Source organism: Trachurus trachurus (assembly GCF_905171665.1).
Source record: "Trachurus trachurus genome assembly, chromosome: 3".
Classification (NCBI taxonomy): Eukaryota; Metazoa; Chordata; class Actinopteri; order Carangiformes; family Carangidae; genus Trachurus; species Trachurus trachurus.
In genome coordinates this window covers 29,281,550-29,306,473 of record NC_139893.1, presented here as the reverse complement: position 1 = coordinate 29,306,473, position 24,924 = coordinate 29,281,550, and the positions used below count along the sequence as shown (strand labels likewise).

At 41.7% G+C, this 24,924-nt stretch overlaps 3 protein-coding genes across 3 annotated transcripts; 2 read left to right on the top strand and 1 right to left on the bottom strand.

Annotated features, from left to right (window-relative positions):
- Nucleotides 1–300: 300 nt before the first annotated feature.
- Nucleotides 301–4,419, bottom strand: crybgx (crystallin beta gamma X; the record flags this gene model as incomplete). The annotated part of the gene is made up of 6 exons (XM_084001014.1): nt 301–433; nt 774–913; nt 1,457–1,592; nt 2,539–2,660; nt 3,876–3,924; nt 4,376–4,419. The coding sequence occupies 6 exons, from the start codon at nt 4,417–4,419 to the stop codon at nt 301–303; spliced, it is 624 nt and encodes a 207-aa protein (XP_083857140.1).
- A 2,976-nt stretch (nt 4,420–7,395) lies between these two features.
- lctla (lactase-like a) lies at nt 7,396–17,964 on the top strand (the record flags this gene model as incomplete). Its single annotated transcript, XM_084000900.1, is given in 15 exon segments — nt 7,396–7,426; nt 7,429–7,539; nt 8,125–8,274; nt 8,829–8,989; nt 10,260–10,347; nt 10,624–10,733; nt 10,829–10,957; nt 11,050–11,145; nt 11,432–11,486; nt 11,590–11,751; nt 11,868–12,142; nt 12,789–12,915; nt 13,019–13,218; nt 13,926–13,989; nt 17,849–17,964. Coding segments are annotated over 15 exon segments (1,875 nt in total).
- A 1,135-nt stretch (nt 17,965–19,099) lies between these two features.
- Nucleotides 19,100–23,886, top strand: tipin (timeless interacting protein). Its single transcript, XM_084000921.1, has 8 exons — nt 19,100–19,132; nt 20,482–20,617; nt 20,856–20,949; nt 21,229–21,304; nt 22,168–22,290; nt 22,385–22,439; nt 22,847–23,137; nt 23,326–23,886. The coding sequence occupies exons 2-8, from the start codon at nt 20,491–20,493 to the stop codon at nt 23,595–23,597; spliced, it is 1,038 nt and encodes a 345-aa protein (XP_083857047.1). The 5' UTR covers nt 19,100–19,132; nt 20,482–20,490; the 3' UTR covers nt 23,598–23,886.
- The last annotated feature ends 1,038 nt before the right edge of the window (nt 23,887–24,924 follow it).

Below are 24,924 nucleotides of genomic sequence, written 5' to 3'. Positions count from 1 at the left end.
TATTTTAAATGTGCAGAGCTGCAACCACTTCCAGAATATTAAAACGTTCAGTTAGAGACGAATGACTGGAAGCCTCTTGTTAGAAAAAAATCAAAACAAACCAAGATTGTGTCAGTGAGTGAACAAACAAAGAGAGTTTCATTGAATAAAAAAAATACAAAACACCTTTGGTCTTTTAACCATTTATTACTAAAAATAGGTTTTGGTGTGTGTGTGTGTAAAGCTGACAGGTTTTGTGCATTTGTGGCGATGAGACAGCCATGTTGGCAGTAGCTGGAGGCTCAGCACTACTGCTGGTGTTTAGTTGAAGCGGACTCTGCGAATGGAGCCAACGGTGCTGTTCTGGCTGCCCCAGTCAGAGAAGTTGTTGTAGTCCTTCTTCTCCAGGATATAATGAGGCCCTCTGTAGTTTGGCTCCTGATACACCACCCACCTGCACACACACACATATACACATACAATAATTTGTGTTATCTGCAGGTCACACAGACGAGGTCATTAAATATATAATACATTTCAATATATGAATGTTTAACAGTGTGTGTCTGTTCGCATGAATACCAACTAACAGTTATGGCAACAAGAAAAGCAAATGTTAGTATGTGAGTCATTGATTTGGTCTGAATCATGGATTCTTGATTTCATGAGTCTCAAGTCACAAGAATGAGACTTAGTTCAAAAGCTCAATCTTACTGCTGTAAATCCTATCAGTACCCATAAGAATGAAGTGTGGTAGTTACAGGTAATAAAACACAACAACATGTTTTACTCACGCTCCTCCGAGGACACGGATGGAGGCGACTCTGTTGAGGCTGTAGCGGTTCATCAGGTTGGGGATGTCGTCCTGCAGCTCCATCTTCTTCCCAGAGAACCCGGCTCTCTCAAACAGCTGAGCTTTAGCCGGGTTGTTGTCCTAAGGACACAGAGACACACAGTAAACCTGGCAGTGAGTGTGTGGGTGTGTGTGTGTGTGTGTTCTTGTACATACTACGTTGTGAGGACTGGAAAGAGTTTTTAACCAACAGAGTGAGGACATTTTAGGGAAGTGAGGACATTTTGGCCGGTCCTCACTTTTTCCAAGTGCTGTTTGAGGGTTAAGACTTTAGGTTATAATTAGGTTTAACTTAGGTTAAGAGTAATGGTTAAGGTTAGGCATTTGTTTTGGATGGTTAAGGTTAGGGCAAGGGGCTAGGGAATACATTATGTCAATGAGTGTAGTGTTTTCACAGATTAGATAGATACCACAGAGCTTCCTGATGATATAAAAGTGATTTTAGGTTGATTAGTAATTTAAAATATTTAGATTTGTGGAGTGTCTGAGCATTATCCAGGTCTGTAGACTGTGTCATGTTGCTGGCTTTGAGTGATGCATGTTTTACAGCTGTGAGTGCGAACACTCAGAGTGCAGTGGGTGTGTCTGCATCTGTAGTCACTATACTGTAGTGTGTATTCTCACCTGTTTGACAGTGCGGACAGAGGAGACGTGGTCCACCTGAGCGCACCACTTGTCGTAGCAGTTGTACTCTCCCCTGTCGGACATGTCCCACAGGTACTGACGGCCCCGGAAGTTCTCATGCTCGTAACCGATCCATCTGTAAGAGAGTGAAGAAGAAGAGGAAGGAGTGGGATTTATCTCTTATCTTTTGAAGCACACATACAACCCGACAACCCATCAGCAGTCTGACCACACGTCACTCAGAGTGCTCATCCACGCAAAATAGTGCTCAGTACAGTAAGGCCATGAAAGACAAACATAATGAATGAAAATATGATAGAATTGCAGTAAAATAAAAATGGTAAAGAAAATAGCTTTTAAATAAGTAGATCAACCATCCAAAAGCCTAATAGATATTAAAAATGAACAAATTAAATAAATTAAATAAATATTAGAAAGAAACTTGGAGAACTGATGGCTCACATACCTTATACTCCAACTTGGTTTTATGTATGTTTCTTATCTATCTATGTTTTTTTTAATTGATTATTTGACATTTCTTTCATCTTGTTCTTACTCCTCCGTTTTTAATACTAGCTCTCCTTCATTTTTATTTTATCCACAACTTGTTTTTACCAGGGTCCTTCCTATTTAGCCCTGAGTACTGTCACCACTTAATATGTCCTGTGCTGTTTGTAAATGTTTTATGTATAACGAGGCTGACTCACTGCAAGCCAAATTTACCTAAGGGTATTAATAAAGTAACCTTAACCTTGACCTTGATAAATATGGGCATGAAGCTTGATGTGGCTCTTTTATTCTAAAGCCAAATGATGTGTAAACACAGAACAACAGCAACAACAACAAAATACTCACCGAAGCAGAAACGTTTAGCAGTCCTACATAACATCACTAATGAAATACGTAATCCTTGAGTTCAATTTTTTTTATTGATCCCACGGATCTAAAGTCAGGATCTCTAAGACCTGCTCTGGTTGTTCAGTTTTTTTTCTTTGAATAGAATTGATCATAAATTAATTTCTACTTTGGTGGATGCTCGACTTTCTCTTTTGGACAGCAGTGTGTGTGATGTGATGACTTACGCTCCGCTCTCCACCTGCACAGAGTTACATCTCTCTGGGAAGTTCTTTTCACTGAGCCTGGAGCAGTCAGAACTCAGGTCCAGCCGCCGGCCGGCAAAGTTCCTCTGCTCGAAAAGGGTCACCTGATGGCAGAGAGGTCAAAGGCTTGTGTTGGGCAAACTTCAGCACTCAGGTAATATTCAAATCTACCACTTGTGTAAATGGGTCCAACTTGTTTCCAAGGAGGTGAAGCCTCCAGATACTGTATCTATATAACTCAACACATAAAGAACTTAGAACATCTGGAATATTTTGTCGTAAGTGAACTGATCTTACAGGAACTAATCGGATGTGTTTGTGTTCAGGCGACAGGCGTGACAACTAAACACCTGTACAGCAGTGAGCAGCAGTGAGCAAGTGTATCTTTTTTTTCTTCCCATTTTTTTAATCAAACTTAGGACAAACCAAGCTGGCTGTTTCCCCTGCTTCCTCTTTGATGCCAAGATACAGTAGGTTGACCTGGTTGAGTAATTTCAGTCTCATCTGAGTCATTCGTATATTTCCCTTTATTTCACAGTGACCTGAGCTTTGATTATACAGACTGTGTTTGTTCCCCAAACTGTCAGTTCTGTGTTAAGAAATGACCTTTTAAAGACAAATGCATTAATAAAGAGATATGTGAATTCAAAGGGATGTGTTTTCTACCACGTGAACTGACCCTTTAAAACATAAATTTAACCAGTTCTATTTCATTTACTTTAAAGGGTAGCTGGGTTGGCCTGAGTCTTTATGCTTCAAATGACTAAACTATAGCCTATATAATGATATAAATCATCCAGACCCACCAGGTTAACCTGAATCAAACAGAAGCCACTCATTGCGACACACTGTAAACAGCGGACACAAGTTGGTGGACCAGACCAGAACAAACTTGGTTTCCATAGTTGCTTTGCTGAAGCTGCTACTCTCACACTTACACTTCTTGCCATCAATTAAGAGAATCGCACCAGCGCACTTTCCCCTCTGCTCCTGTTATAATCACTATGACCACTAGATGTCGCCTAGCACCAAAACCTAATTAAGGCGTATGGCAACGTGCTGCACTAACGACCTGTGGGCTTGTTTGCAGCAAAATCCTCACATCTGAGGAGCTGAAACTAGCAAACGTTTTCACCGGAACAAACAAATACATTTTCTGTCAATCTATTTCCTAATCAAACAACTGCTCGTTACAGCTCCACTCACACTGCTGCGCCACAGAACCAGTTAAGTTGATGCCACTGGTCATTTTAGATGATGTGACCCATCTCTACAAGCTGGCTTCACCATCACAATATCTACATAATTTTTTGACTCACCCTCCCACTGGACCCGTAGAAGGCACGTTGGAGCACAGACCCCAGCTTGCTGCAGATATAGAAGCATTTTTAATGAGTTATTAAACCCCAAAGTTATCAAAACAAACGACAGAACAATCACAAGGAGATTTAAGAAACAAACTGGGCTAATATCATAAACTTATGCGAGTTAAATCGCAGAGTGTGGCTTCTGAGAGTTTCATTAAAGTTTTTATGTCCACAACTGTTCCAGATTCAGACTGATAGGTTTAGTAGTTCAGTCATGCTTCGGTCTTTCAAACTAAAAAAAACACCATCTTGCACCTGAGCCGTGTGTGTGCGTGTCTCCTACAATCATCATCACTCTCCAGGTGATTTATGGAAACTGGTGTTGGAGGCATCACAGAGAGCAGAGCGCGAGGGCCAGCAGGAGGCGGGATGTGGAGCCCAGCCATGGGCCCACCTACCTCCGCTACCTCAAACTCTGTGAGCCCGGCTGGTGCACGGCACTCTGAACATACCTGGTTTGTTGGGCTAATCCTGGGACCTTAGTAAAGATGTTCATGTCAGCTCTGCGAGGCCACAAGAAAGCCCCTTAAATACGGCGAGTGGAGGTGAGCCGACAGGTACTAGAAAGCTCAGAGTGGTTCTGCACCAGGGGCGTCGGGGCCCTGAACCTCATTGATATGCTAAACACGCACAGCCACAGCACTCATGTGTCCACAAGCACATACACAGCAGCTGCAAACACTGCAACTGCATGCAGAGCACAAAAAAACATACAAACACACAATCGCATACAGAGCAATTGAAATAGATGTGGGCATGCAAACAAACACAACAAGCAGGGAGTTAAGTTCCTGCACACACACACAGAAATACACACACACACAAAGTGCACACTAACATGTAACAGAGTGCAGTGCCAACAGTTTTGGCTTTGAACAATTCAGCATTTTTTACCACAGTGCCGTGTAAACAATGCACCTTATGTTAATGGTTGTATTCATGCTTTGTGCATGGCCAGCTCCAGCACACTGTATTCACTGAAGAGGTCATGACCCTGAGGGGAGCTGCACTCACAGTGGGGGGAAACATTGTGTCTGTGTCACCTCTATGAACCCGAACACTCGGATCCAGTCCTACTGCAGCGTGCTTCACATGCAGATGAGAACTGCCGACTGTAGAGAGGAACAAAGGTTTTTGTTTCGTCTTATTACTAAACATGACACGCGTTTTTTCATTGCCACTGGATGTTTTTGTGTTTTTGATTTAGTTTTTTCAGTTTTTTCAAGTACGTATTTTGGTCTCAGTCATAATCATGATGCAATTTGTGACTATTACGGTGACAAATCATCTGTACATTTTGACCAGTGTGGCTCTACTGATAAAAACAAAAAAACAACTTTATATTTCGGTGGCACAAAAACAAGGTTTTGGAACATAGATTAAATGTATTGGTTGAACTGTTACAACCTTTTGCAAACATGCAATAGTATTTTGATAAACTTGTTGCAGTTACAGTTTAGAGAATGTAAAGACTGTTTGGCAAAATTAGCCAAAAATGATAATAAAGAATAATGAAAAGCTGTAACTGGTTGAGCAGTGTGATTATCTTCCACTACCAGGCTTCAGTGTGGAGGAGGAAACACTGAACAGGAAGAGAAATTGATAGAGAAAAAAAATCCTCCTGATGGTAGCTGAGGAGGACTACATTCCAAGATAATTCGATATAATTGGGAAAACATATTTCATTAACTGCATGTGTGCATGTCACATAATAACAATGACAAGTCATTTCTGACAGTCTCAAAGTGATATACTCAGACCCACAGATATTCTGTTTATGATCATACATGACATCAAATCCTCCCGTGTGAAATGGAATATTTCAAACGTGACAAAAACAATTGATTGATCATCTAAATGGTGGAGAAATAATTTTCTGTTGTTTCTGTTCTGATGAAAACAGTTAAAGCAGAAGTGAGTGATATATTTGTGTTAATATAAGTCTTAAATAGTTATATCTTCCGACAGCAATCACTTACATAGAGTGTTTGGACCGAAACACGGGTCTGTCAGTCCCTCTGCTCTGCTCTGAGCCGAGGAGAAAACATTTATCGTATCCTACAGTTTTTATCCAATGAGGAGAGAGAACGGCATGAAGGGCTGTGTGTGCAGCCAAGGAACGCCGTGAATGTGGTGACGTAGCGACGAGGACTGTTATGGTGCGTTCAAGGAAACTCGTATTTTTCCGATCGTGAAGTGGTACCAGTTCGATCTGGTACGAGTTCACCGGTCGGAAGTTACGAGTGGCCGTTATAGTGACTTTCACCGGTAAAACAGGTCGGAAAAACACGAGTGGGTTGCCTGGAACGCTACAAAGTCGTAAGTTGTGACTTGAAGCTGTAATTTACGATTTCAAAAGCCTGCCTGGAACGCAGCATTAGCGAAAACGACCGGATCACTCACTTCTGCTTTAATAGAGTCATTGTTGCAGCTAAAGCACTGATTACAAACTACAAGTCAGTAAAGAATAAATGATTTTTTCATCACTTTTTATGACTTTTATGACTCTTGGGATGATGTCGTCTCAGTAACACATGGAGGGGACGTCTCCATATTTGGAACAAATGTTCACATGGATTCAAAGACTAACATATCAGATTTGGGTGGTCAAAGGTCAAAGGTCAGGGAGGGTGTGGTGGCCCAAAACATGTTTTAAGCCGAGACACGGCAATAATGGTGAAAATGGACACACGGTTCATAATTTATTTGATCCTGACCTGAAACTAGTCTGATTGGAGGAGGGAAACAAACATGAGGCGCTGATTTCAGTTTTTATTATTTCAATATTTAGTCAAAGCACTAAAAACGTATGCACATAGGAGAAGACCAGCACGGTCAAACAATTAGATCAAAGGAGGCTCCCTGTCCATTGTAGTTTTAATGAAAGCACAACATTTTGGTCCCTTGGACCTTTGTTAGGTCCGAAACGTTGTGCTTTTATTAAAACTACAATGCAAGTTAAGATCTTGTGCAGGACCCTCCTTTGACCTAATATTTAGTTAAAGAAAATAATAATTATTATTATGTTATTTAGCTTGATTGATAGATAGAACTTTGCATTTGAATGTGTGTTTATTGTGCATTGTGGCACTTTACGTGTACATAATGTTGTGCTTCACAGCTCTAACCCACTACTGTATAGATCTATCAGTTCATGTTGTAAATTCTACCACACACGTGCACCTTCACTGGTGTCTGCTGTGTTTTACAGTGCAGGGCCATCATATGAGCGTAGGCTCATGCTCATGGATCAGACTCATTAACATTAACTTTGCTTACTGTGTCTCCTTTTTCCAAAAGATCTGTTTGCCCCAGCAAATTCATGCTCACACTCCACTGACTTCAAATGGAGAGGTATTCAGTGTGTGTGTGTGTGTGTGTGTGTGTGTGTGTGTGTGTGTGGTGTGGTGTGGTGCGGGTTGGGGTGGGGTGGGGGTGTTGTTGCTGCATGTGGGCTGATGAATAGCAGAAAATGTCCTGGATGCTTCACCCGGTTTTGTTTCTGTAAGTTTGGCAGCGGACCAGTGGGTGACGGCGACGAACACTGACCACATCCAGAAGCGTGGGGACGTTTCTTGCACTTTGGAGCAGTTTCCAGCAGAGACAAATGCAGCAGGTCAGACATCTATATGTGGTTCTGAGTGAGGTGGCCGGGGGCTGAGACAGAGGCTGAGCAAAGGGACAGGTGTAGGGAGAGAAGCAGCACAGGAGGACTCACAGGCAACTCTTACTATTTCTATCCCGCTTTTTATTTTGAAAAAATCTTGTTTTTATTTTGCAGCACTGACAGGATTCAGCAGCTTGAGATGTCTCTCATCCTGACTGTGCTGGACAAGCTAGCGTACTTTCTGTCTCTGATAGCGTTTTGTGTCAGTGTGTCTTACAGCTGGCTGAAATGAAACTAAATTCTTCCTTTATATCCACGAGGTCTGACGATGGCTGGCTGGTTCTAACGAATGAGCCTGAGGTTTGAGTTTAGGATGGTTTTACTGAAAACCTGTGGACACCTGACACCTGAGCGTGAGTTCCTGAGTCCTTCACTCCAACATGTCTCTACAGTCAGGGGTCTGTCCTCAGCTGAGTGAGCTCAGGGTGCACTGACGGGAGACGCGGCCTTGCAGCAGGCGTTGGATTCGCCGCGATCCTGTGATGTGAAACAAGTCTGACCAAACTTTCTCTCTGCAGGTGTAACTGAAGACAGCGAGCTCTCTACCAAAGACCATGATGCTGCAGCGGTGCATCCTGAGGACATGCCATGTGCTTGCACTGGTGCTGTGTGTTTCAGCCAGTGAGGACTTTGACTGGACCAAGAATGAGAGAACATCCTTCTACTATGGCACTTTTCCAACCGGTACACTACAAATGATCCTGTGCTTGTCAAGATTTAAAACCTTAGATCTGGAAATATGAGATTAATTATCTTTGAATGCAGGATTTATTCTCAATAGAGTACCAATTTGTACAAATTTCTATTAATTTTATTAAATGGCTATGACTCCACATGTTTCTTAAACAGGAACTGAAGAGACAATAATTTTCACTACTCAAATTTACGTGATAAATTACATACATTTTTATCCTGGACCCATTTCTATGTGGAAAATGTTTCCTGTTTCAAGATGGATGCTTTCAGACTAAGGACTTTCTACCTTTTTCAAACCTTTGAACACCCAAAATGACGTAAAATGATCTTGCTGCATGGATAATTTTACTAATATTAATTAATAATCTCTTCAAATTGAGTGTTTTTATTAAAATTATACTTGAGAGAATTGATTTTGCAGACAAAACAAGACATACTGTTACAGTTCACAAACTGTAGATTATATTGCAATATGATGGAAAGCTCCAGAAAAGCTACCTTTCAGTGAAAGTATTTGTCTGATCATAAACTCTACGTTTCAGGCTTCTCGTGGGGAGCTGGCAGCTCTGCCTATCAGACTGAAGGAGCCTGGAACATAGATGGCAAAGGGATGAGCATCTGGGATGCATTTGCTCACAAGAAAGGGAAAATATTCTCAAATGACACCGGAGACTTCTCGTGTGAGGGATACTACAAATTCAAGGTGACACTCAGACACTTATTTCTCATCCTGCCTCTAAATCCTTCCAGGATCTGGACACATTTTTTTGCATCTGCACTGGAATTTAAGTTTTTGGTTTCTTGCCATGAATTAGATTGATTCTCACTATTATGTCTGTGTAGTATCGTGGCCCTGAGAGCTCACATTTGCTGAAAGTAGTCACAACAACCAAATACAGAAACATACTGCAAATAGCACAGTTGTCAACGACACTAAAAGAAAGCAATGAACTCAACGGGGGTTCATTTATCCTTCAACTTTTTTAACATGGTGAGCAGGTTTCTGTCTCTGGTTGCTTTATGACTAACAGCAGCAAAAGTGTCAAACTGATGATGATGTTTTCAAAAGTATTGAGACAGAAAAAAAACATTAATCAGAGGTTTAGATGTGAGATGAATAACATCCTGGCTCCAGCTCTGAGAGACGTGATGATTTTCTCATTTAACTTTTCATCTAAAAGAAAAAGCTTCTTCCTCAGTATTAAACTAGCCCGCGAGGTATGCTAACAAAAAAACTTAATTTTCTCTTCAGCAAGGTTTAGAACTAACACATGTCGCACACCAACTGCATGTGAATGTTCTGGCGAGTAAAATAATAATTAGGTCACTTGCCATTGGCAGGCTGCTGAAATATATGACCTTTACCATATAACTTTCATTATAAATGCCAAAGAAAACTGACATAGCTTACGGCTACAGCGGATCTACTGATTATATTTTGAATTTTAAAGTTGCCCCTGGCTGGCCACTTCCATTCAACATTGGAAAATGTATCAAGTTATCTGCAATACGTCATTGTTCAGTCAAGTCAGTCAGAGGAAGTGCTCAGAAGCAAACAAAGTAAATTTGTAGTAACATGTTTAGGTTAACTACGTGGCAACACGTTGCAGGAGGTGAGGGTTATGACTGAAAAGTCTGTCACGCTAAAATTGTTCACATCAGTTCTTTGCGTTACGTTCAGTTTAAGCTTTCTGCTGGTTCGAATGCAATGCTTTTAATAACATATTCCTATAATTTCATAACCTCAACCAAATTTTTATGTTCTTTGGGAAGGTGTGTGTGTTGTTAAGGTGGCCACCTAACTATAAAGCAACTGGGGAAACACTGCTGTTTTTAATGACCTTGTTGTGAGCAATTCAGTGGCTGGTAAAAACATGTTTACGCCGGTGAAATTTCACACCTTACCTAAGAAGATAATTTTACACCCTGCTCTTCAGTGATTTGAATAATTTTTCTTGCTGTTTCTTGTGAAGGATGACATCACTTTGATGAAGGACATGAAGCTGAATCATTATCGTTTCTCCATCTCCTGGCCAAGGATTTTACCAAGTGGACTGAAAAGTAAGCTAAGATCTCATACAAAAACTGAAAATCTTCATGTTTAAAGTCGCAAATTGAAAAGAAAAAGATCTAAAATATACGAGCGAAAAAACGTACAAATTAGCAAGAAACACACTCAAAAATTTACGAGAAAAAAAACTGACCAATTTATGAGAGAAAAGGCTCTCAAATTTACAAGAAAAAACTCACACATTTGCGTGGCAGAAAAAAAACTCTTGCAAGTATGGCCTTTCTTGGCTTCCACGATAAATAAACTAAAATAATCTTCTTTGTCAGGTGAACACATCAATGAGAAAGGACTCAAATATTACGATGACCTGATCAATATGCTGTTGGAGAACAAGATCACCCCTGTTGTGACTCTGTATCACTGGGATTTACCTCAGGTGAGAGCTGACCTCACTCTATCTTTACTCTTTCTGTCTGCTGATTGGAGGCTACAGCGTGGACACTGATGTGGTTTTACCCTCCACCTGTGCAGGTGTTACAGGAGAAATATGGCGGCTGGCAGAACATCAGCATGGTGAACTACTTCAATGACTTTGCCAACTTGTGCTTTGAGAGATTTGGGAACAGAGTGAAGTACTGGATCACCTTCAACAACCCATGGGTAAGTGGGGGGGGTGAAGAGAAAGGATGTATTCACAGGTCTGTAGTGTTCATGTGCTTTGTGGATCAAACAGCATTGTGCTGTATTTCCAGTCAATTGCCGTGGAGGGATATGAAACAGGGGAACATGCGCCTGGGTTGAAGCTGAGGGGAACAGGAGCTTACAAAGCTGCTCATCACATCATCAAAGTAAGACTTGCCACCGAAAGGTTTGTGTTTTATTCTGTCACCAAACAACCAACAACAGGCCCCACCTCTTATTCTACTGCAGACTGACGTTATGATAACAAGTAAAAGACAAAAAAGTAAAGTAAGTAGTAAGTAAAAGTAAAAAGACAAATGATGCCTTTTTGGAAGTACACTCAACCGAACTAAACTAAACTGAACTAATGTGAACTAAACAGAATTAAGCTAACCTGAGCAAAACGAACAAATCCAACTAACTCTTCTTTCTTCCTCTCGGTCTTTGTAACAGGCACATGCTAAAGTCTGGCACACCTACGACATGCAGTGGCGAAGCAAGCAAAAAGGTAGAAAAAAGAGAAAGGTTTCAGTTATTTTTTTTGTATTGCAAGTCAGAGATAAACAAATGTCCGCCATATCAGACCATAATCCTGCTGTACGTGTGCCCAGGCCTGGTTGGGATCTCGCTAACAGCTGACTGGGGTGAACCTGTGGACATCACCAACCAGAGGGACATCGAAGCTGCAGAGAGATACATCCAGTTCTACATGGGCTGGTTTGCAACACCAATTTTCAATGGAGACTATCCCCAGGTTATGAAAGACTACATCGGTAAGTCACAGTCACATGTGATCAACCATTTAGGTATTTGTTCGGGGAATGTGTTCTGGACTTTTCTATGCACGTTTGCTGATCACCACAAAATGTTTTCAACCTTTCACCCTCAGGCAGGAAGAGTGGCCAGCAGGGCCTGGGAGCTTCACGGCTGCCTGTCTTCTCACCTCAGGAGAAGAGCTACATTAAAGGAACCTGTGACTTCCTGGGCCTTGGCCACTTCACGACTCGCTATGTCACCCAGAAGAATTTCCCATCAGGCCTCGGAGACAGCTACTTCACAGACCGCGACCTCGCTGAGCTGGTTGACCCACAGTGGCCCGATCCCGGCTCCGAATGGCTCTACTCTGTACCCTGGGGCTTCCGACGCTTGTTAAACTTCGTCAAGGTATGACATTTCCTGCTTTGTAAGATTTATAAAATATCAGATGAAACTCTTTCGATTTCTGTTGGGAAACTGAAGTTTCTGTATCAAGAGTAAAGTCAATACAATGTCGTTCTGATTTTTGAGCCTGAATTTGACCTTCATCAAGACAGCAACAGGACTCTGAAACAAATCTTGTCCACAGCTAGGACGGCCCACAGGTCATGGCTGACAAACGGACCAAAGAGTATGAGCACATAAATTCTGAACTTCCCACCGCAAACAGTTTACCTAAACAATGTGAGATGGAATCAAACAACAAGATTTCTAAAACTGCACAATGTATCTCCAAAGAGGCTGAATAAGTGAAGTCAGCTGTTGCACAGAACCTCTAGCCAAATAACGCAGAGATGAATGTAAGTTCTTGATTTTAGATCAGAGAACTGACACCACTCTGGAGTATGAAGTATTCAGCTCTAGATTGTCCCAGTTCCTAAAACTACATGATTAATAATATGCAGCTTAGTTTTGTATAAACTTGAGAAACAGGCAGAGGCCGCATAAGCCACAGTGGTGTTGTCCAGAAATACTTATTTAAATTGTTCTCAAACTGAAATGTTAAAATGATCAAGCTAACCTGAATGAAATACAAATGTCATCTTTCCAACAGACTCAGTACGGAAATCCCATGATCTACGTGACAGAAAATGGCGTTTCAGAGAAAATGCTCTGCACCGATCTCTGTGACGACTGGAGAATGAAGTACTTCAAAGACTACATCAACGAAATGCTCAAAGGTGAAAAAACAACTCACCCTAACACCCTAACACACAGACAGCATCGCAGTGATCAGATTTTACCATCTGGTTCATGTCGTTTCTTCCCTGATTCATTTTGCAGCAATTAAGGACGGTGTAAACGTGAAGGGGTACACGGCCTGGTCTCTGCTGGACAACTTTGAGTGGGATGAAGGATACTCAGAGAGGTTTGGCCTCTTCTACGTGGACTTTAGGAACAAGAACAAACCACGCTACCCGAAGGCCTCGGTCCAGTTCTATAAACGCATCATCAGCTCTAATGGTTTCCCCAACCAGAGAGAGGTAGACAACAACTACAACAACAACAACAGCACACTCCACACATCTGGACACAATTCATCATCATAAAAAACACAGCAATTGTACAGGTTAAACCTCAGCTATAGGTTTAAAGTTAAACGTTTTGGCGCATCAGAATTACATTTCAATTTGGTTTTAAAGTAAAAACTAATCTGAGGTTTATAAATTTAATCTTTCATAATTTTAAACTAGTTTGGTCCAATAGAATTTCAATTTAACTCAGGATTTAATCTTGTTGGTGAAAGCCAGACAAAGACTCCAGATATGTCATCAGTTGATCCGAATGACTTGTGTTTGGAAAATTTGTTTTTGACGTGTGCGCTGCCATCCTGGCAGAAAAGGTGTTATGTATGAAGCCATTTGTTAATTTACTGTTGGCTCTGTGTTTATATAGTTTTAATATCTGACAAAAATCATTCTGGAATATGAAATTCAATTTTTGATGAGATTTGAAATATATTTGTTGCTATTCATTGGTCTGAGAACCTAAAGCTGATTGAATTTGTTGGGCAGTTTAACAACAGCTCTGCCTGTGAGCTCCTGTACAAACACACCAATATATTTCATTTTTCTCTGGCCTTTAGGTCATGGGGGAAACACAGATAACAATGAGCCAGACGGGCCTTTTAGTTTCTGGTTGAAACACGTACTATGATGTTTAACTGGAAACTGTTGTCGCGTGTTTGCAGGTGGAGAGTTGGAAGAGGAAAGCTGTGGAGACCTGCTCCTCCAGTAACCAGCTCCTGGCAGCAGGTCAGTACCGTCAAGCATTGTGAAGTGTGTGCAGGCTGCGAGAAGCTAGGCGGGGGCCAAACAAAGGAAAATTCTGTCTCAAGCTTGTTATTCTGCTCTCTAACAGGCTTTTTCTTTGTTTTGCCCCTCCAGCTAGAAGACAGTCCCAGGGAAATCAGGAACATGCAGGAATGCAAAAGGCTTGGCCAGTGCATGATGAAGTTTAGGTACAAGAGCTGAGACGTTGCCCTGTGAGATTAACGTGATTCTCCCAACAGAGTTTTCACCTTCACTCAACTTCTCTACAGTAAATGATGAGGCTTCCATTTTGTTCTTGCTGCATGAAAAGACCAAAACCAACATTTGTATTTGAGTCTGCCTATCAGTGCTTCCCTCCTCAACCCCTTACATCATTGGTTCCTGCTGCAGATGAGCATCCGTCCATTGGTTAAACAGCTCATGTATGCAGGGTCATGTGTGGGGGCTGGAGCCAATACCAGCTGACCTAGGGTGATGGTTAGAGTTGTCCCAATTCACTCTTTAAAAGATCCACTTCCAAGTTCAGTTCATACAAATGAAAACAAAGTAGTTTGCATTCTTAGTCCATTATTTTGTTCATGACAAAGCTCATAGATAAGTTAAAGAATAAGTAGTTCATGTTCATTTGTTCTATTATTTTACATAAACAGCTATTCTTTTTCTTCCATCACCAGCCCACCTGCCACTCCTGAACTAAATGAATTATTGTACCAAGAATCACAGACATGAGTTACATTAAACAGTGAAAAAGGATGTTGAGATATGTATTTTATGTATATTTCTATTATTTATTCTGCTGAAAGTGAACAGGTGTAGTTAAAGCAGAAGTAAGCGATATTTTTGTGTTAATATAAGTCTTAAATAGTTATATCTTCCGACAGCAATCACTTACATAGAGTGTTTGGACCGAAACACGGGTCTGTCAGTCACTCTGCTCTGCTCTGAGCCAAGGAGAAAACTTTTCTCGTATCCTACAGTTTTTATCCAATGAGGAGAGAGAACGGCATGCAGGGCTGTGTGTGCAGCCAAGGGATGCGCCTGAATGTGGTGACGTAGGGACGAGGACCAATAGATCCATGACGAGGGCGGGGGCTGCTAACTCCATCGGCTGACAAGAAGTTATGGTGCGTTCAGGGCAGCCCGTAACCCCGACCTGTGAAGTCGTACCAGTTCGATCTGGTACGAGTTCACGGGTCGGAAGTTACGAGTGGCCGTTATAGTGCACTTTCACAGACAACAGGTCGGAGAAACACGAGTTGCGGGTTGCCTGGAACGCTACGAAGTCGTAAGTCGTGACTTGAAGCCGTAACTTACGGTTTCAAAAGCCTGCCTGGAACGCAGCATTAGCCAAAACGACCAGATCGCTTACTTCTGCTTTAAGGCATACTGTATATGGAAACACAAGGCGGCATTGCCTCAAACACCAAAATAAACAGACGTAAGCAGGAGAAGATGTGTCTGTATCGCAGCAATGTAGCCTACTACTGATGCAGGGCCGTCTCTATCATCATGCTGCATGCCATGAACCTGGTGTAAAACATCACAGGCGTTCATTGTTGCTCATGTGAACACATTCATATTTATGTAAATTGATTCATTCAATTTGGAGTGCAGTAACTATGGGCATATTCAATGAGGGTTCACAGGTCGCCATCCTTGTATCAGAGGCCTGACATACAGAGACAAACTACATCACACCTGCAGGCAATTTAGAGCCTAATTAACATCTGGGCAGTGGGAGGAAGCTGGAGAACCCACAGAGAACCTGACAGAGAGGCAGCAGTGCTAACCACTGCAACACTGTGCCGCCTGCTGCAGTAAATCATCAAAAAAAGAGTTTCAGTTCAGCAAACAATACTCAAAGAAATACGTTTCACTGGTGGATTAAACCAGAATTAGTAATAGAGTGAGTATTTGTGAAGCGGAATTTATGACATCCTGGGTACGGTAGTGAAAATATGTGACTATGAAATAACACTGTGTATGTTTGTGTTGTCACCCAGTGCCACAGTTTGAACAGTGTAGGTCTGTATGTTATTCCTCTGATTCATAAAGCAGAAAACATTGATTATTGGTTTTGGTCTTTTCATGGATTAGTTGACAAATAAAAAATATTTTTTACTTTGTATTATTAAAAAATATATAAAAAGTTTAGAGGCTGAAAACATTTCTTCCTCCCATCATCTTAATTATGGAGGATAAAATCTGACACAAAAAGAAATGTAGCCCTAAATGAATTGATTATTCAAAATCTTACTTACTCTGAGAAGTTTTAACGGTAGGGATAAAAGGAAATAACACAATAACACACCTCTTTCTATATATTTTTATGGCCCATACATGGCTCCATTAATTTCCTAGTTAAGTTTCCTTCCTATCATACATGGCAATTTCACAAGGCTCCAGGAAACCAACCAATTTATTCCAGATTACCTGAATATTTGATTGACAGAAGATTAAATGGCGACGAGTTTGTCAGTTTAATCATGTGAGTCCTTTCAAAAGAAAAAAATACAAAATGAACTAGCCTTAAATGTGTGAATTCTAGTTGTTTGTTTTCCCATTTTATTATGTTAGAAAACTCGATCCGATTATTAAAAAAAATATTTGTCAGATAGTGGAAATTGATTGTTGTTTTTCACACAGGGACCCTCTTACAGACTTGGGTCACAATGTAGGATGACTTGTACTGTATTTCAGTGGTGCAATTTCCTAACAAATTTGCAATCAATCAAATGATGTAGACCCACATAACAGGGGGTTAAAGGGATAGTTCACCCAAAATTCAAATTTCAAATTTTAAAGTTAAACCTTGTTGGTGAAAGCCAGACAAAGACTCAAGATATGTCATCAGTTGATCCAAATGACTTGTGTTTGGAGAATTTGTTTGGAAAAGGTGTTATGTATGTATGTAAGCCATTTGTTAAAGGGATAGTTCACCCAAAATTCAAATTGCACTCATTATATACTCACCCTCATGTCGACTAAGGGCTGGGAGAAGTTTCAGAGTCCTCCGTGCCTTCTCTGAGTTACAGCAGGGCTCCGTGCAGCACTGCATGTCCATATGACGGTTGCGAACGGAGCTCACTTTTCTTTGTCCAAAAAGACACACCAAAAAACATCCAAATACCTCCACACAGCTCGTCTGTAATGTCCCTCTTGTATTGAAGCCCCAACATGAGAAATTGTTTCAAAAAAAAATTAAATAAGTCTATATTTTTTTGTTTGTTTGTTGCTTGTTTGTAGCGGAAGCTCCCAGTGTTGCTCTGCCGGAATCTCGCGCGATTTGCGGAGCCATGAACTGGGCGTCAGTGCAAACCGCGCGAGATTTGGACTGACCAGGAAGAGCAGTGCTGGGAGCTTCCGCTACAAACAAGCTTAAAACATATACTTATTTAATTTTTTTCTGAACAATTTCTCATGTTGGGGCTTCAATACAAGAGGGACATTACAGACGAGCAGTATGGAGGTATTTGGATGTTTTTTGGTGTGTCTTTTTGGACAAAGAAAAATGAGCTCCGTTCGCAACCGTCATATGGACATGCAGTGCTGCACAGAGCCCCGCTGTAACTCAGAGAAGGCACGGAGGACTCTGAAACTTCTCCGAGCCCTTAGTCGACATGAGGGTGAGTATATAATGAGTGAAATTTTGATTTTGGGTGAACTATCCCTTTAAATTGGGGCTCTTAGGCCCTGTGAGGGTCGGGGGTCCTGGGTAGTTGCCCACTTTGCCCAGTTGGTGGTCCAGCCCCGGTTTCATGGGAGCCATTATCTTATGATTTAACGTAAATAGAGGCAATAACACTCATTTACTTACCGTACATTTGTATTCATGTTTCAGATCCGCTGATTGGCCACATGGAGATGGTCACAGAGATTGTGGTCCCCACTGTCTGCACTCTCTGCATCCTCCTCAGTGCAGTCTTCCTCATGTTCCTGCTGCGTGGACGCCTCTGAGACACACACACACACACACACACACACACACACACACACACACACACACACACACACACACACACACACACACACACAGTGAGAGTGACTCCACTGCTGTACAACTTCATCCTGTCGTGAGAATTTTGTTGATTTAACTGTCCTGCTGTTCTGTTTGGAGTAAACAGACTTTTTTTTTTCCAGGTTGTTATTATGAAGTCAAAACAGCCAGAATGTGTCGTGATCCAGGAAGAATCAATTAAGCTTGATATATGATTATTATAATTATTTTTTATTTTATAACAAACTGGTCTTGTGTGGTTTTTGATGTAGCTAAGTTTTATAGGCTACTCATCCTGACTGCGGAGAGAGGTTGGTTTATTGTCACCAAACTGTAAAATAAAGAAACAAGAATGATGGAGATCAAAGTGTCGTCCTCTCTGTGGATTATAAAAAACTTCAATTAGACAACATTAGTAGGATGATGAAGCTGCAATAAATCAGACAAGATTCACAGAAACTGTTTCCACAGCAGCATTTTACCCTTCAAATTAAGAGCCTCAAAAATGTGAAATGGGAGACATTTGAAATGTTTTCTATGCACGTTCAAAGCTCTTCACATTGTTAAGGACATAATAATGATAGAAATACAGACAAATCTCAAGGTTTTAATTCATTTTTTTTGGCCTAAAAGTTGACACATTTAAAAACTAAATGTCAATATGTAAAATGTGCATTATATGTGATTGCCTTTGGCCTCTGTAGAGCTACTGTAGCTGTGTGCTGCACATTTTCAGTTCTGTTCAAGCCTCCCTAATCTCTTCTAAGATGATGCACGCGAAGGTGTATTTCATCTGGCATAGCTGTTTCAGTCTGTCAGGCCTTGATTGAAGAGATGAATGATGCACCACTAATCAATATTTTCCTGCTCCTCTGACATTGCTACACTGACTGGTGTTTACTTCAATCAACGGCTTATTGATTGCTGTTATGTTAACCTCATATCTCCAGTTAAATAGGCTATGTTATTATCTCACAAGCTTCATTCGCATCCAGTATGCACTCTCTCTTAGATTGAGCTAATTTCTACTGGACTTTACTTTGAAAAGTGAAGCCCAGCCTCCACCGGAAGTGGAAGTATTGCTGGTTGTTGCACCGCTTCCTCCACTGGCCGGACAGCTCGTATCTGGTAAGACAGTTTACTGCTATTTCATGTCAATAACCAACCTGTGTTGTACATCCTATCGCAACGCAGTAGACTTGTACTGTGAGATGTGTTTCACCGTGTCGCTGACAGGCAGCAGCTAGCTTCACATGTTTGCTGACTTGGCTCGGCTCGTAGTTAGCTCGGCACTAACAGCGCGGCGCTCACTCTCTAACAGCTTCAAACAGATAAAACTAACACAATAAAGTTGTGTTCGCTTCGACGTTCAGATAAAGACGTGAATGTCCGTCACGCACGGTGTCGGTCCGTCCATACCGGTGAAACGGGAGGAATAGGAGTTGGTACAGGTTGTATTGTTGACGCGGCGCGGTGCTTGAGTTTGCCGCCTTCCTGCTGCTGTGACCGATATCTGCTGCTCCACGGCCGATAACGTTACTGCAAAAAAGCTAGAGTCGAGCCACCAAGTAAATAAAGGGCCAGTAGCCCGATACCAATAACGATACTATTTTAAAAACACCTTGTATAGTGGGAGAGCAGTGTGTCATGATTTTTGAGGTGAATGAAGCATTAATAGGCTAAATCTGAAAACATTTTCATTACCACTAAATTTGATAAGTTATGTTGACATGACACAACTCTGACAGCAAGTTGCACACACAGTTCTACTCTTGTGTGTTGTAGTGGGTGACTTACCATGCTTACAGAGAAACTGAAACTAGCATCAATCCGATATCGATGCACTGATTCATCCGCCCACCCTCAGCCGATACCACTGCTGAGGGGAGTGACAGGTGATATCGGGACCAATAATTGAACACTGAAGAATGCTGATTGCAGCTCCCTGAAGCAGCTTATCAATAAGGTCTGGTTTTATGCACCATTTAGACATGTTTAATAACCATTTTTGCATCTCAAAACTAAATGATTGTGAAATCAATGATTTTCTCCTGCTGTCCATAACTGTATACACCCTTCATTAGAATATTTAGATGTGTACTGGGTGAAAGTGGTTTGAACCATGGTAAAGTTATCATAGTACCATCTAGTTTTCCCAGTCCGTTTGGGAAAGCTCCTGTGACAAAAAACAGTGGGCCTAAGTTGACCAGGTACATTTTGTCTGCTGTTTTTTGTATACAAATATTAAATAGTACATATTACTACTATTGATGTTTTCTCTGCTGCTGTAACACTGCTAATTCCCCTACTGTGGGACTAATAAACGGCTATCTCATTTCACAATGAGCCCGAAGAACAAAAAAAGCATGTATTGTCTGTGTAAACAGGTCTGACCTGGACTGTAACAGTCATGAACTTAATACCAACATTGCTTATAAAGGTGATGGGTACTGATACAGCTTTTACTTTTCCTTTAGCAGTTACACATGATGCGTGGCCCAGGGGAAAATAGCCAGTCTGACTATGGCGGCATGGACGAGGATGAAGCGTTCCCTCCTCTCCCACCACCTCACTCTCCGGGCCAGGGGGGACCAGACGAGGGAGATCCATTTGGTGAGAATAGGAGAATATTCAACATTTTAACAAAGTTCACTGTAAACTAGTGTGCGATATTGAAAAGAATGGCAGTCTTATGAAAGTTTATTGGAGCGACGAGACTACAGCTGTACAGAGCGACTGGATGACTTTAAGCTAAACCAGTTTCTAACCTGCCTTCCTGAAGCTCTTCTGTAGAGTAACTGTCAACAAAGTTATGTTAACCTCCGGCCCTGTTGTCATGTTGTTGCTGCAGGGGAGGAAGAAGGTGACGTGTCCAAGCTAGCTGAGGTCCCTGCTGCTAAAAGGAAAGGAGTGAGGAGGCCACAACCCAAGCTGGATTCTCAGAGGTGCCTCACACATCAGTGCTGTCACATTAGATATATTAAAATGCAGAATATATATACTGATTGATTGATTGGATTGGTCAGACAATGTCAGCAGCCAGCTGGTAAACATAGTGAAGCATTAAACAGCTTAAGAGCCAGATATTTCCCCCCGGAGTAAAACAAGTGAGAATCGATAACATTAATCAGAAACACAGCACTGAATGAATGCTAATGTTGTTCTTGGTCTGGTTGATGTGTAATGAGGAAACTGTTGGCCAACTTTTGTTAAATTTTTTTCAGGCTCATCTCGGACAGAGGACTACCAGCTCTGCGAACTCTGTTTGACGACGTCCATTTTAAGGGCAAAGGACATGAGGTCAGAACTGTGAGCAAAGCTAAAGGCAGTGCACCAGAGGCCTGTAATATGTAGCAAGTTTAACCAGTAATCCTGGGTATGATTTCAGTCTATCAACAAGATGAAATGTAAACATTATGATCTCAGATAAAGAAAATAATATATGCATTATTTCATATATAGAGTCAGACAGGTAATATATTGTCAATGTGTTTCTGAATATTTGGCTCTTGTATCTGATGATGACCAACTGTGTTTCAGAAGATAAAAGCTTAAAGGGACAACGAGGAGTTTGTATTTGGTTCTAAAAAAGTCTCATAATAATGTGGATGAATCTACGTTACCCACACTTGTTAAAGGCTCCATTTTCGATAAATGTATCGTTTTGTCTCTATCGTTATTTTGTTATTATTATTAGTGGTGGAAATGCTGGGCGAGCTGACCAGCGTTTCCTACTTTCGGTTTCGCGGACGCTGCCCGGCGGGTCATGGGAATAACGCAGCCGAATCGCCGTTTATGGTCGGAACTACGACGGTATCTGATCGTCTTCAAACCTCTGACTTTCATTCTTGATGAATGAAAGAATTTCACCGTGCGCGCGGAGGCTCATGGGAAATGTAGTGTGAAAACACTTTGCTTTCCAAAACTCCTCGTTGTCCCTAAGTTAATGCGAGAAGTAAAACCAGTTAATAATCGGATTTATAATGATGAGAAATATTGATCAGTGTGTGGATCATCACTCAAGATCCTGTAGCAATAATGAGTCAGTTTGAACCACCATCATACGACCGAAACCCCAAAGTTGTAACCTGAAGTCACCTGGTTGATCTCAAGTCCTTCTTTGTAGTACAGGCTCCTAATGGTGTCTGTGTTTGTCCCATCAGGCTTCAGACCTGCGGCAGCTCATGCAGAAGATGGAGAACTGGGCCCACAGGTTGTATCCCAAACTGCAGTTTGAGGACTTCGTAGACAAAGTGGAGAAACTTGGCAACAAGAAGGAAGTGCAGGTGGGATGAAGATGCGTACAGTGGCACAATGTGTACACAATTTCTGCACAGAGAGCCCAAGTAGTAATTGTTTTATTTGTTTGTGTGTGTGCAGACTTGTCTGAAACGGATACGACTGGACATGCCACTGACAGACGAGGACTTCATAGGTAAAGATGGTAAAAGATTAAAAACACTACAGGCCTATGTTTTGTGTGCGTAAGTGATTTAAACATGACATGTAGACGCTGTGCAGTCAGAGGTTGAAATGAACAGCTTTCAAACTGCTGGTAGAATGTATGTCACCTGAAAATTTGTGAATGAGAACAGGTTCATGAGTGTGAATACTACGCAACAACATCACTAATATGCTAATTAGTATGTGACGCTACTTAGCGACATTTATACCCTCATTGAAAATGTCCTGGGAGAGTGATCAACATCTGTCAGAGTGATGAGACCTTGTCCAGATGTCATTTGTTTTGCCATCACACAAGAATAGTACTTATATGAACGTGAACGTTGCTCAGATCGACACTGTATATCCACAGTCTCAGTGTAAATCTTTGCTCGGCAGGTGACGACGCAGCAGCAGCAGCAGCAGCAGCAGCAGCAGCAGAGCCCGGGTCGCCGGTATTCAGAGAACCTGATCCTGATCCGTTCAGTAGAAGCAGCTTCCCTGATGACCTAGAGCGGCCGATCCACTCCACCCCTGCTCCAGCTGCTCCGGCTACCCCACCTGCCCCCTCCCCAGTTCCTCCCTCTCTGACAGAGGAGCAGCGTAGACGCATGGAGATGAACAGACAGAGAGCCATGGAGAGGAAGCTCGCCCGCCAGCAGCAGCAGCAGCAGCAGCAGCAGACCACAGGTAAGAGACACCAATCTGTAGCCTGTAATCATCATATCCTCATCATTACTGGTAATTATTGTCAATTAAAAGTCTATATTGCATGTGGATACTATCAGATTATGTCACACTGCCTCCATAATTGCACAATAATTTTCCTAATACTTATCTTGCAGCTCTAATTTTACAAATTTTGTCCTCCTGTCTAGATCTCCCAGACTCTCAGACTGTTGACACACCCACAACAGGAGAAGAACCCACCTCCGTCCTGAGTGGCTCCGACCATCAGAGCGAGGAGGCGGAGGCGAAGGGTTTGGACCTGGAGCCGGTCGACAGCAGCAGCAGCAGCAGAACTGAAGGAGCAGAGCAGCCTCCAAACAAAGACCCTGAACCTCCAGCTGAGTCCAGTCAGCCTGAGCAGGAGGAGACACAGACTGAACCCACCCACCAAGCCAGTGACGGGTGTGAGGATGCAGAATAGTGCGCAGGTGCAGCACACACACACTCGGTTGGTCAGGAGTGTCACCTGTGGGGATGAAGCCGTGTCATCAGCTTCATCTTTGAGAACTGTTCACATGTAAACGTCCTGTTTTCACATCTGCTGCTTTGTTGTTCACACCAGTTCAGTGTTTGAAATGAAATCCACAATAACACATTGATTCCACATAACCTGTGTAAGGTGTTGAAATCAGCTTGTGAAATTATAGCCTGCAGTGCACACTGATTATTTTATTTCATCAACTATTTTTTCTAAACACATTGGAAACTGTAAAAATGTTGCAATCATTTTATAACCAAGCTCCACAAGTCCACACCCAAAGATTTTCAGTTTCTAAAACAGAGAAAAGTCACAGATTGGAACTAGTAACAGTTAATTCATATTATTGATTAGAAGTCATCAATTGATGTTTCCAGGTTTCGCATCGTTAAAGTTTGTGATTTCTAGAGTTCATTTGATAACGTGCTGAAAGAAAACTCTGTGGAGTAACATGTTAAAACTGTCTTCGTTTGGACTTTTGGACTCTGCAGCAGTGTGGTTTTATTGCTGATGAATCATCAGTTATCTGTAATGCAAATAAATGTTTTCAAATTACCTCAGGGTCTTAATGTGTTTTCACACCGGCGGGGCTCGGTACCGGTTCTGGTTCCCGAACCCAATTTTGAACCGAGTGGTGCGTTCAGCCCAAAAAAATAACAGGTTCAGAATGGTGACATCATCAGTGGGCGTGTCTTATTCTAGGCTGTGAAGACGGGCAGGAAGGAGGAGGCTAAAAGGCAGCGACTGACAACCGTGCAGTGGTCTGCTGAATTAACTAAATGTTTGGTGGAGATTTGGGAATCTACAAATTTCCCAAAAAAGCTTGTTGTATGAATTTCCCTTTAGGGCTTAATGATGTAAAGTAATTCTTATCTTTGAACTGATGGCTGAGGCTGGGTTCACTCCAATGCCACACAAAATAATTAATAAACTTTAAAAAACTGGAGAAGGATTTGTGAGAGCAAAAAAGCAAAAGAAATTGAGTAATACAGAGTAACATACTCCCACTTTGGTTCCACTTAAACTGGTGTGAATGCGGGTTGACCAGAGAGCACCAACTGTGTCTGTCTGAAAGCACCCACAGACACACTGTATGTATGCTGACCACAGACCATAACAACACTGAGCCTGGCTTTGCACCAACAAGCTTTAATTTAGTTTCTAATCAGCTCTAATCAGAGTTTAGTAAAACCAGGGTTAAAATTAAGACAAACTCCATTTTCAAAATTCAACAATTCAAAATGAACAGTGGAGGCAGCACTAACTAACT

What these genes read in the sequence shown, in the direction of transcription:
- tipin (XM_084000921.1), top strand. Translation starts at nt 20,491, where the DNA reads ATGATGCGTGGCCCAGGGGAAAATAGCCAGTCTGACTATGGCGGCATG. An exon ending in CCCAAGCTGGATTCTCAGAG is followed by an intron (nt 20,950 to 21,228) that starts GTGCCTCACACA and finishes AATTTTTTTCAG; the next exon opens with GCTCATCTCGGACAGAGGAC. An exon ending in GACAGACGAGGACTTCATAG is followed by an intron (nt 22,440 to 22,846) that starts GTAAAGATGGTA and finishes TTTGCTCGGCAG; the next exon opens with GTGACGACGCAGCAGCAGCA.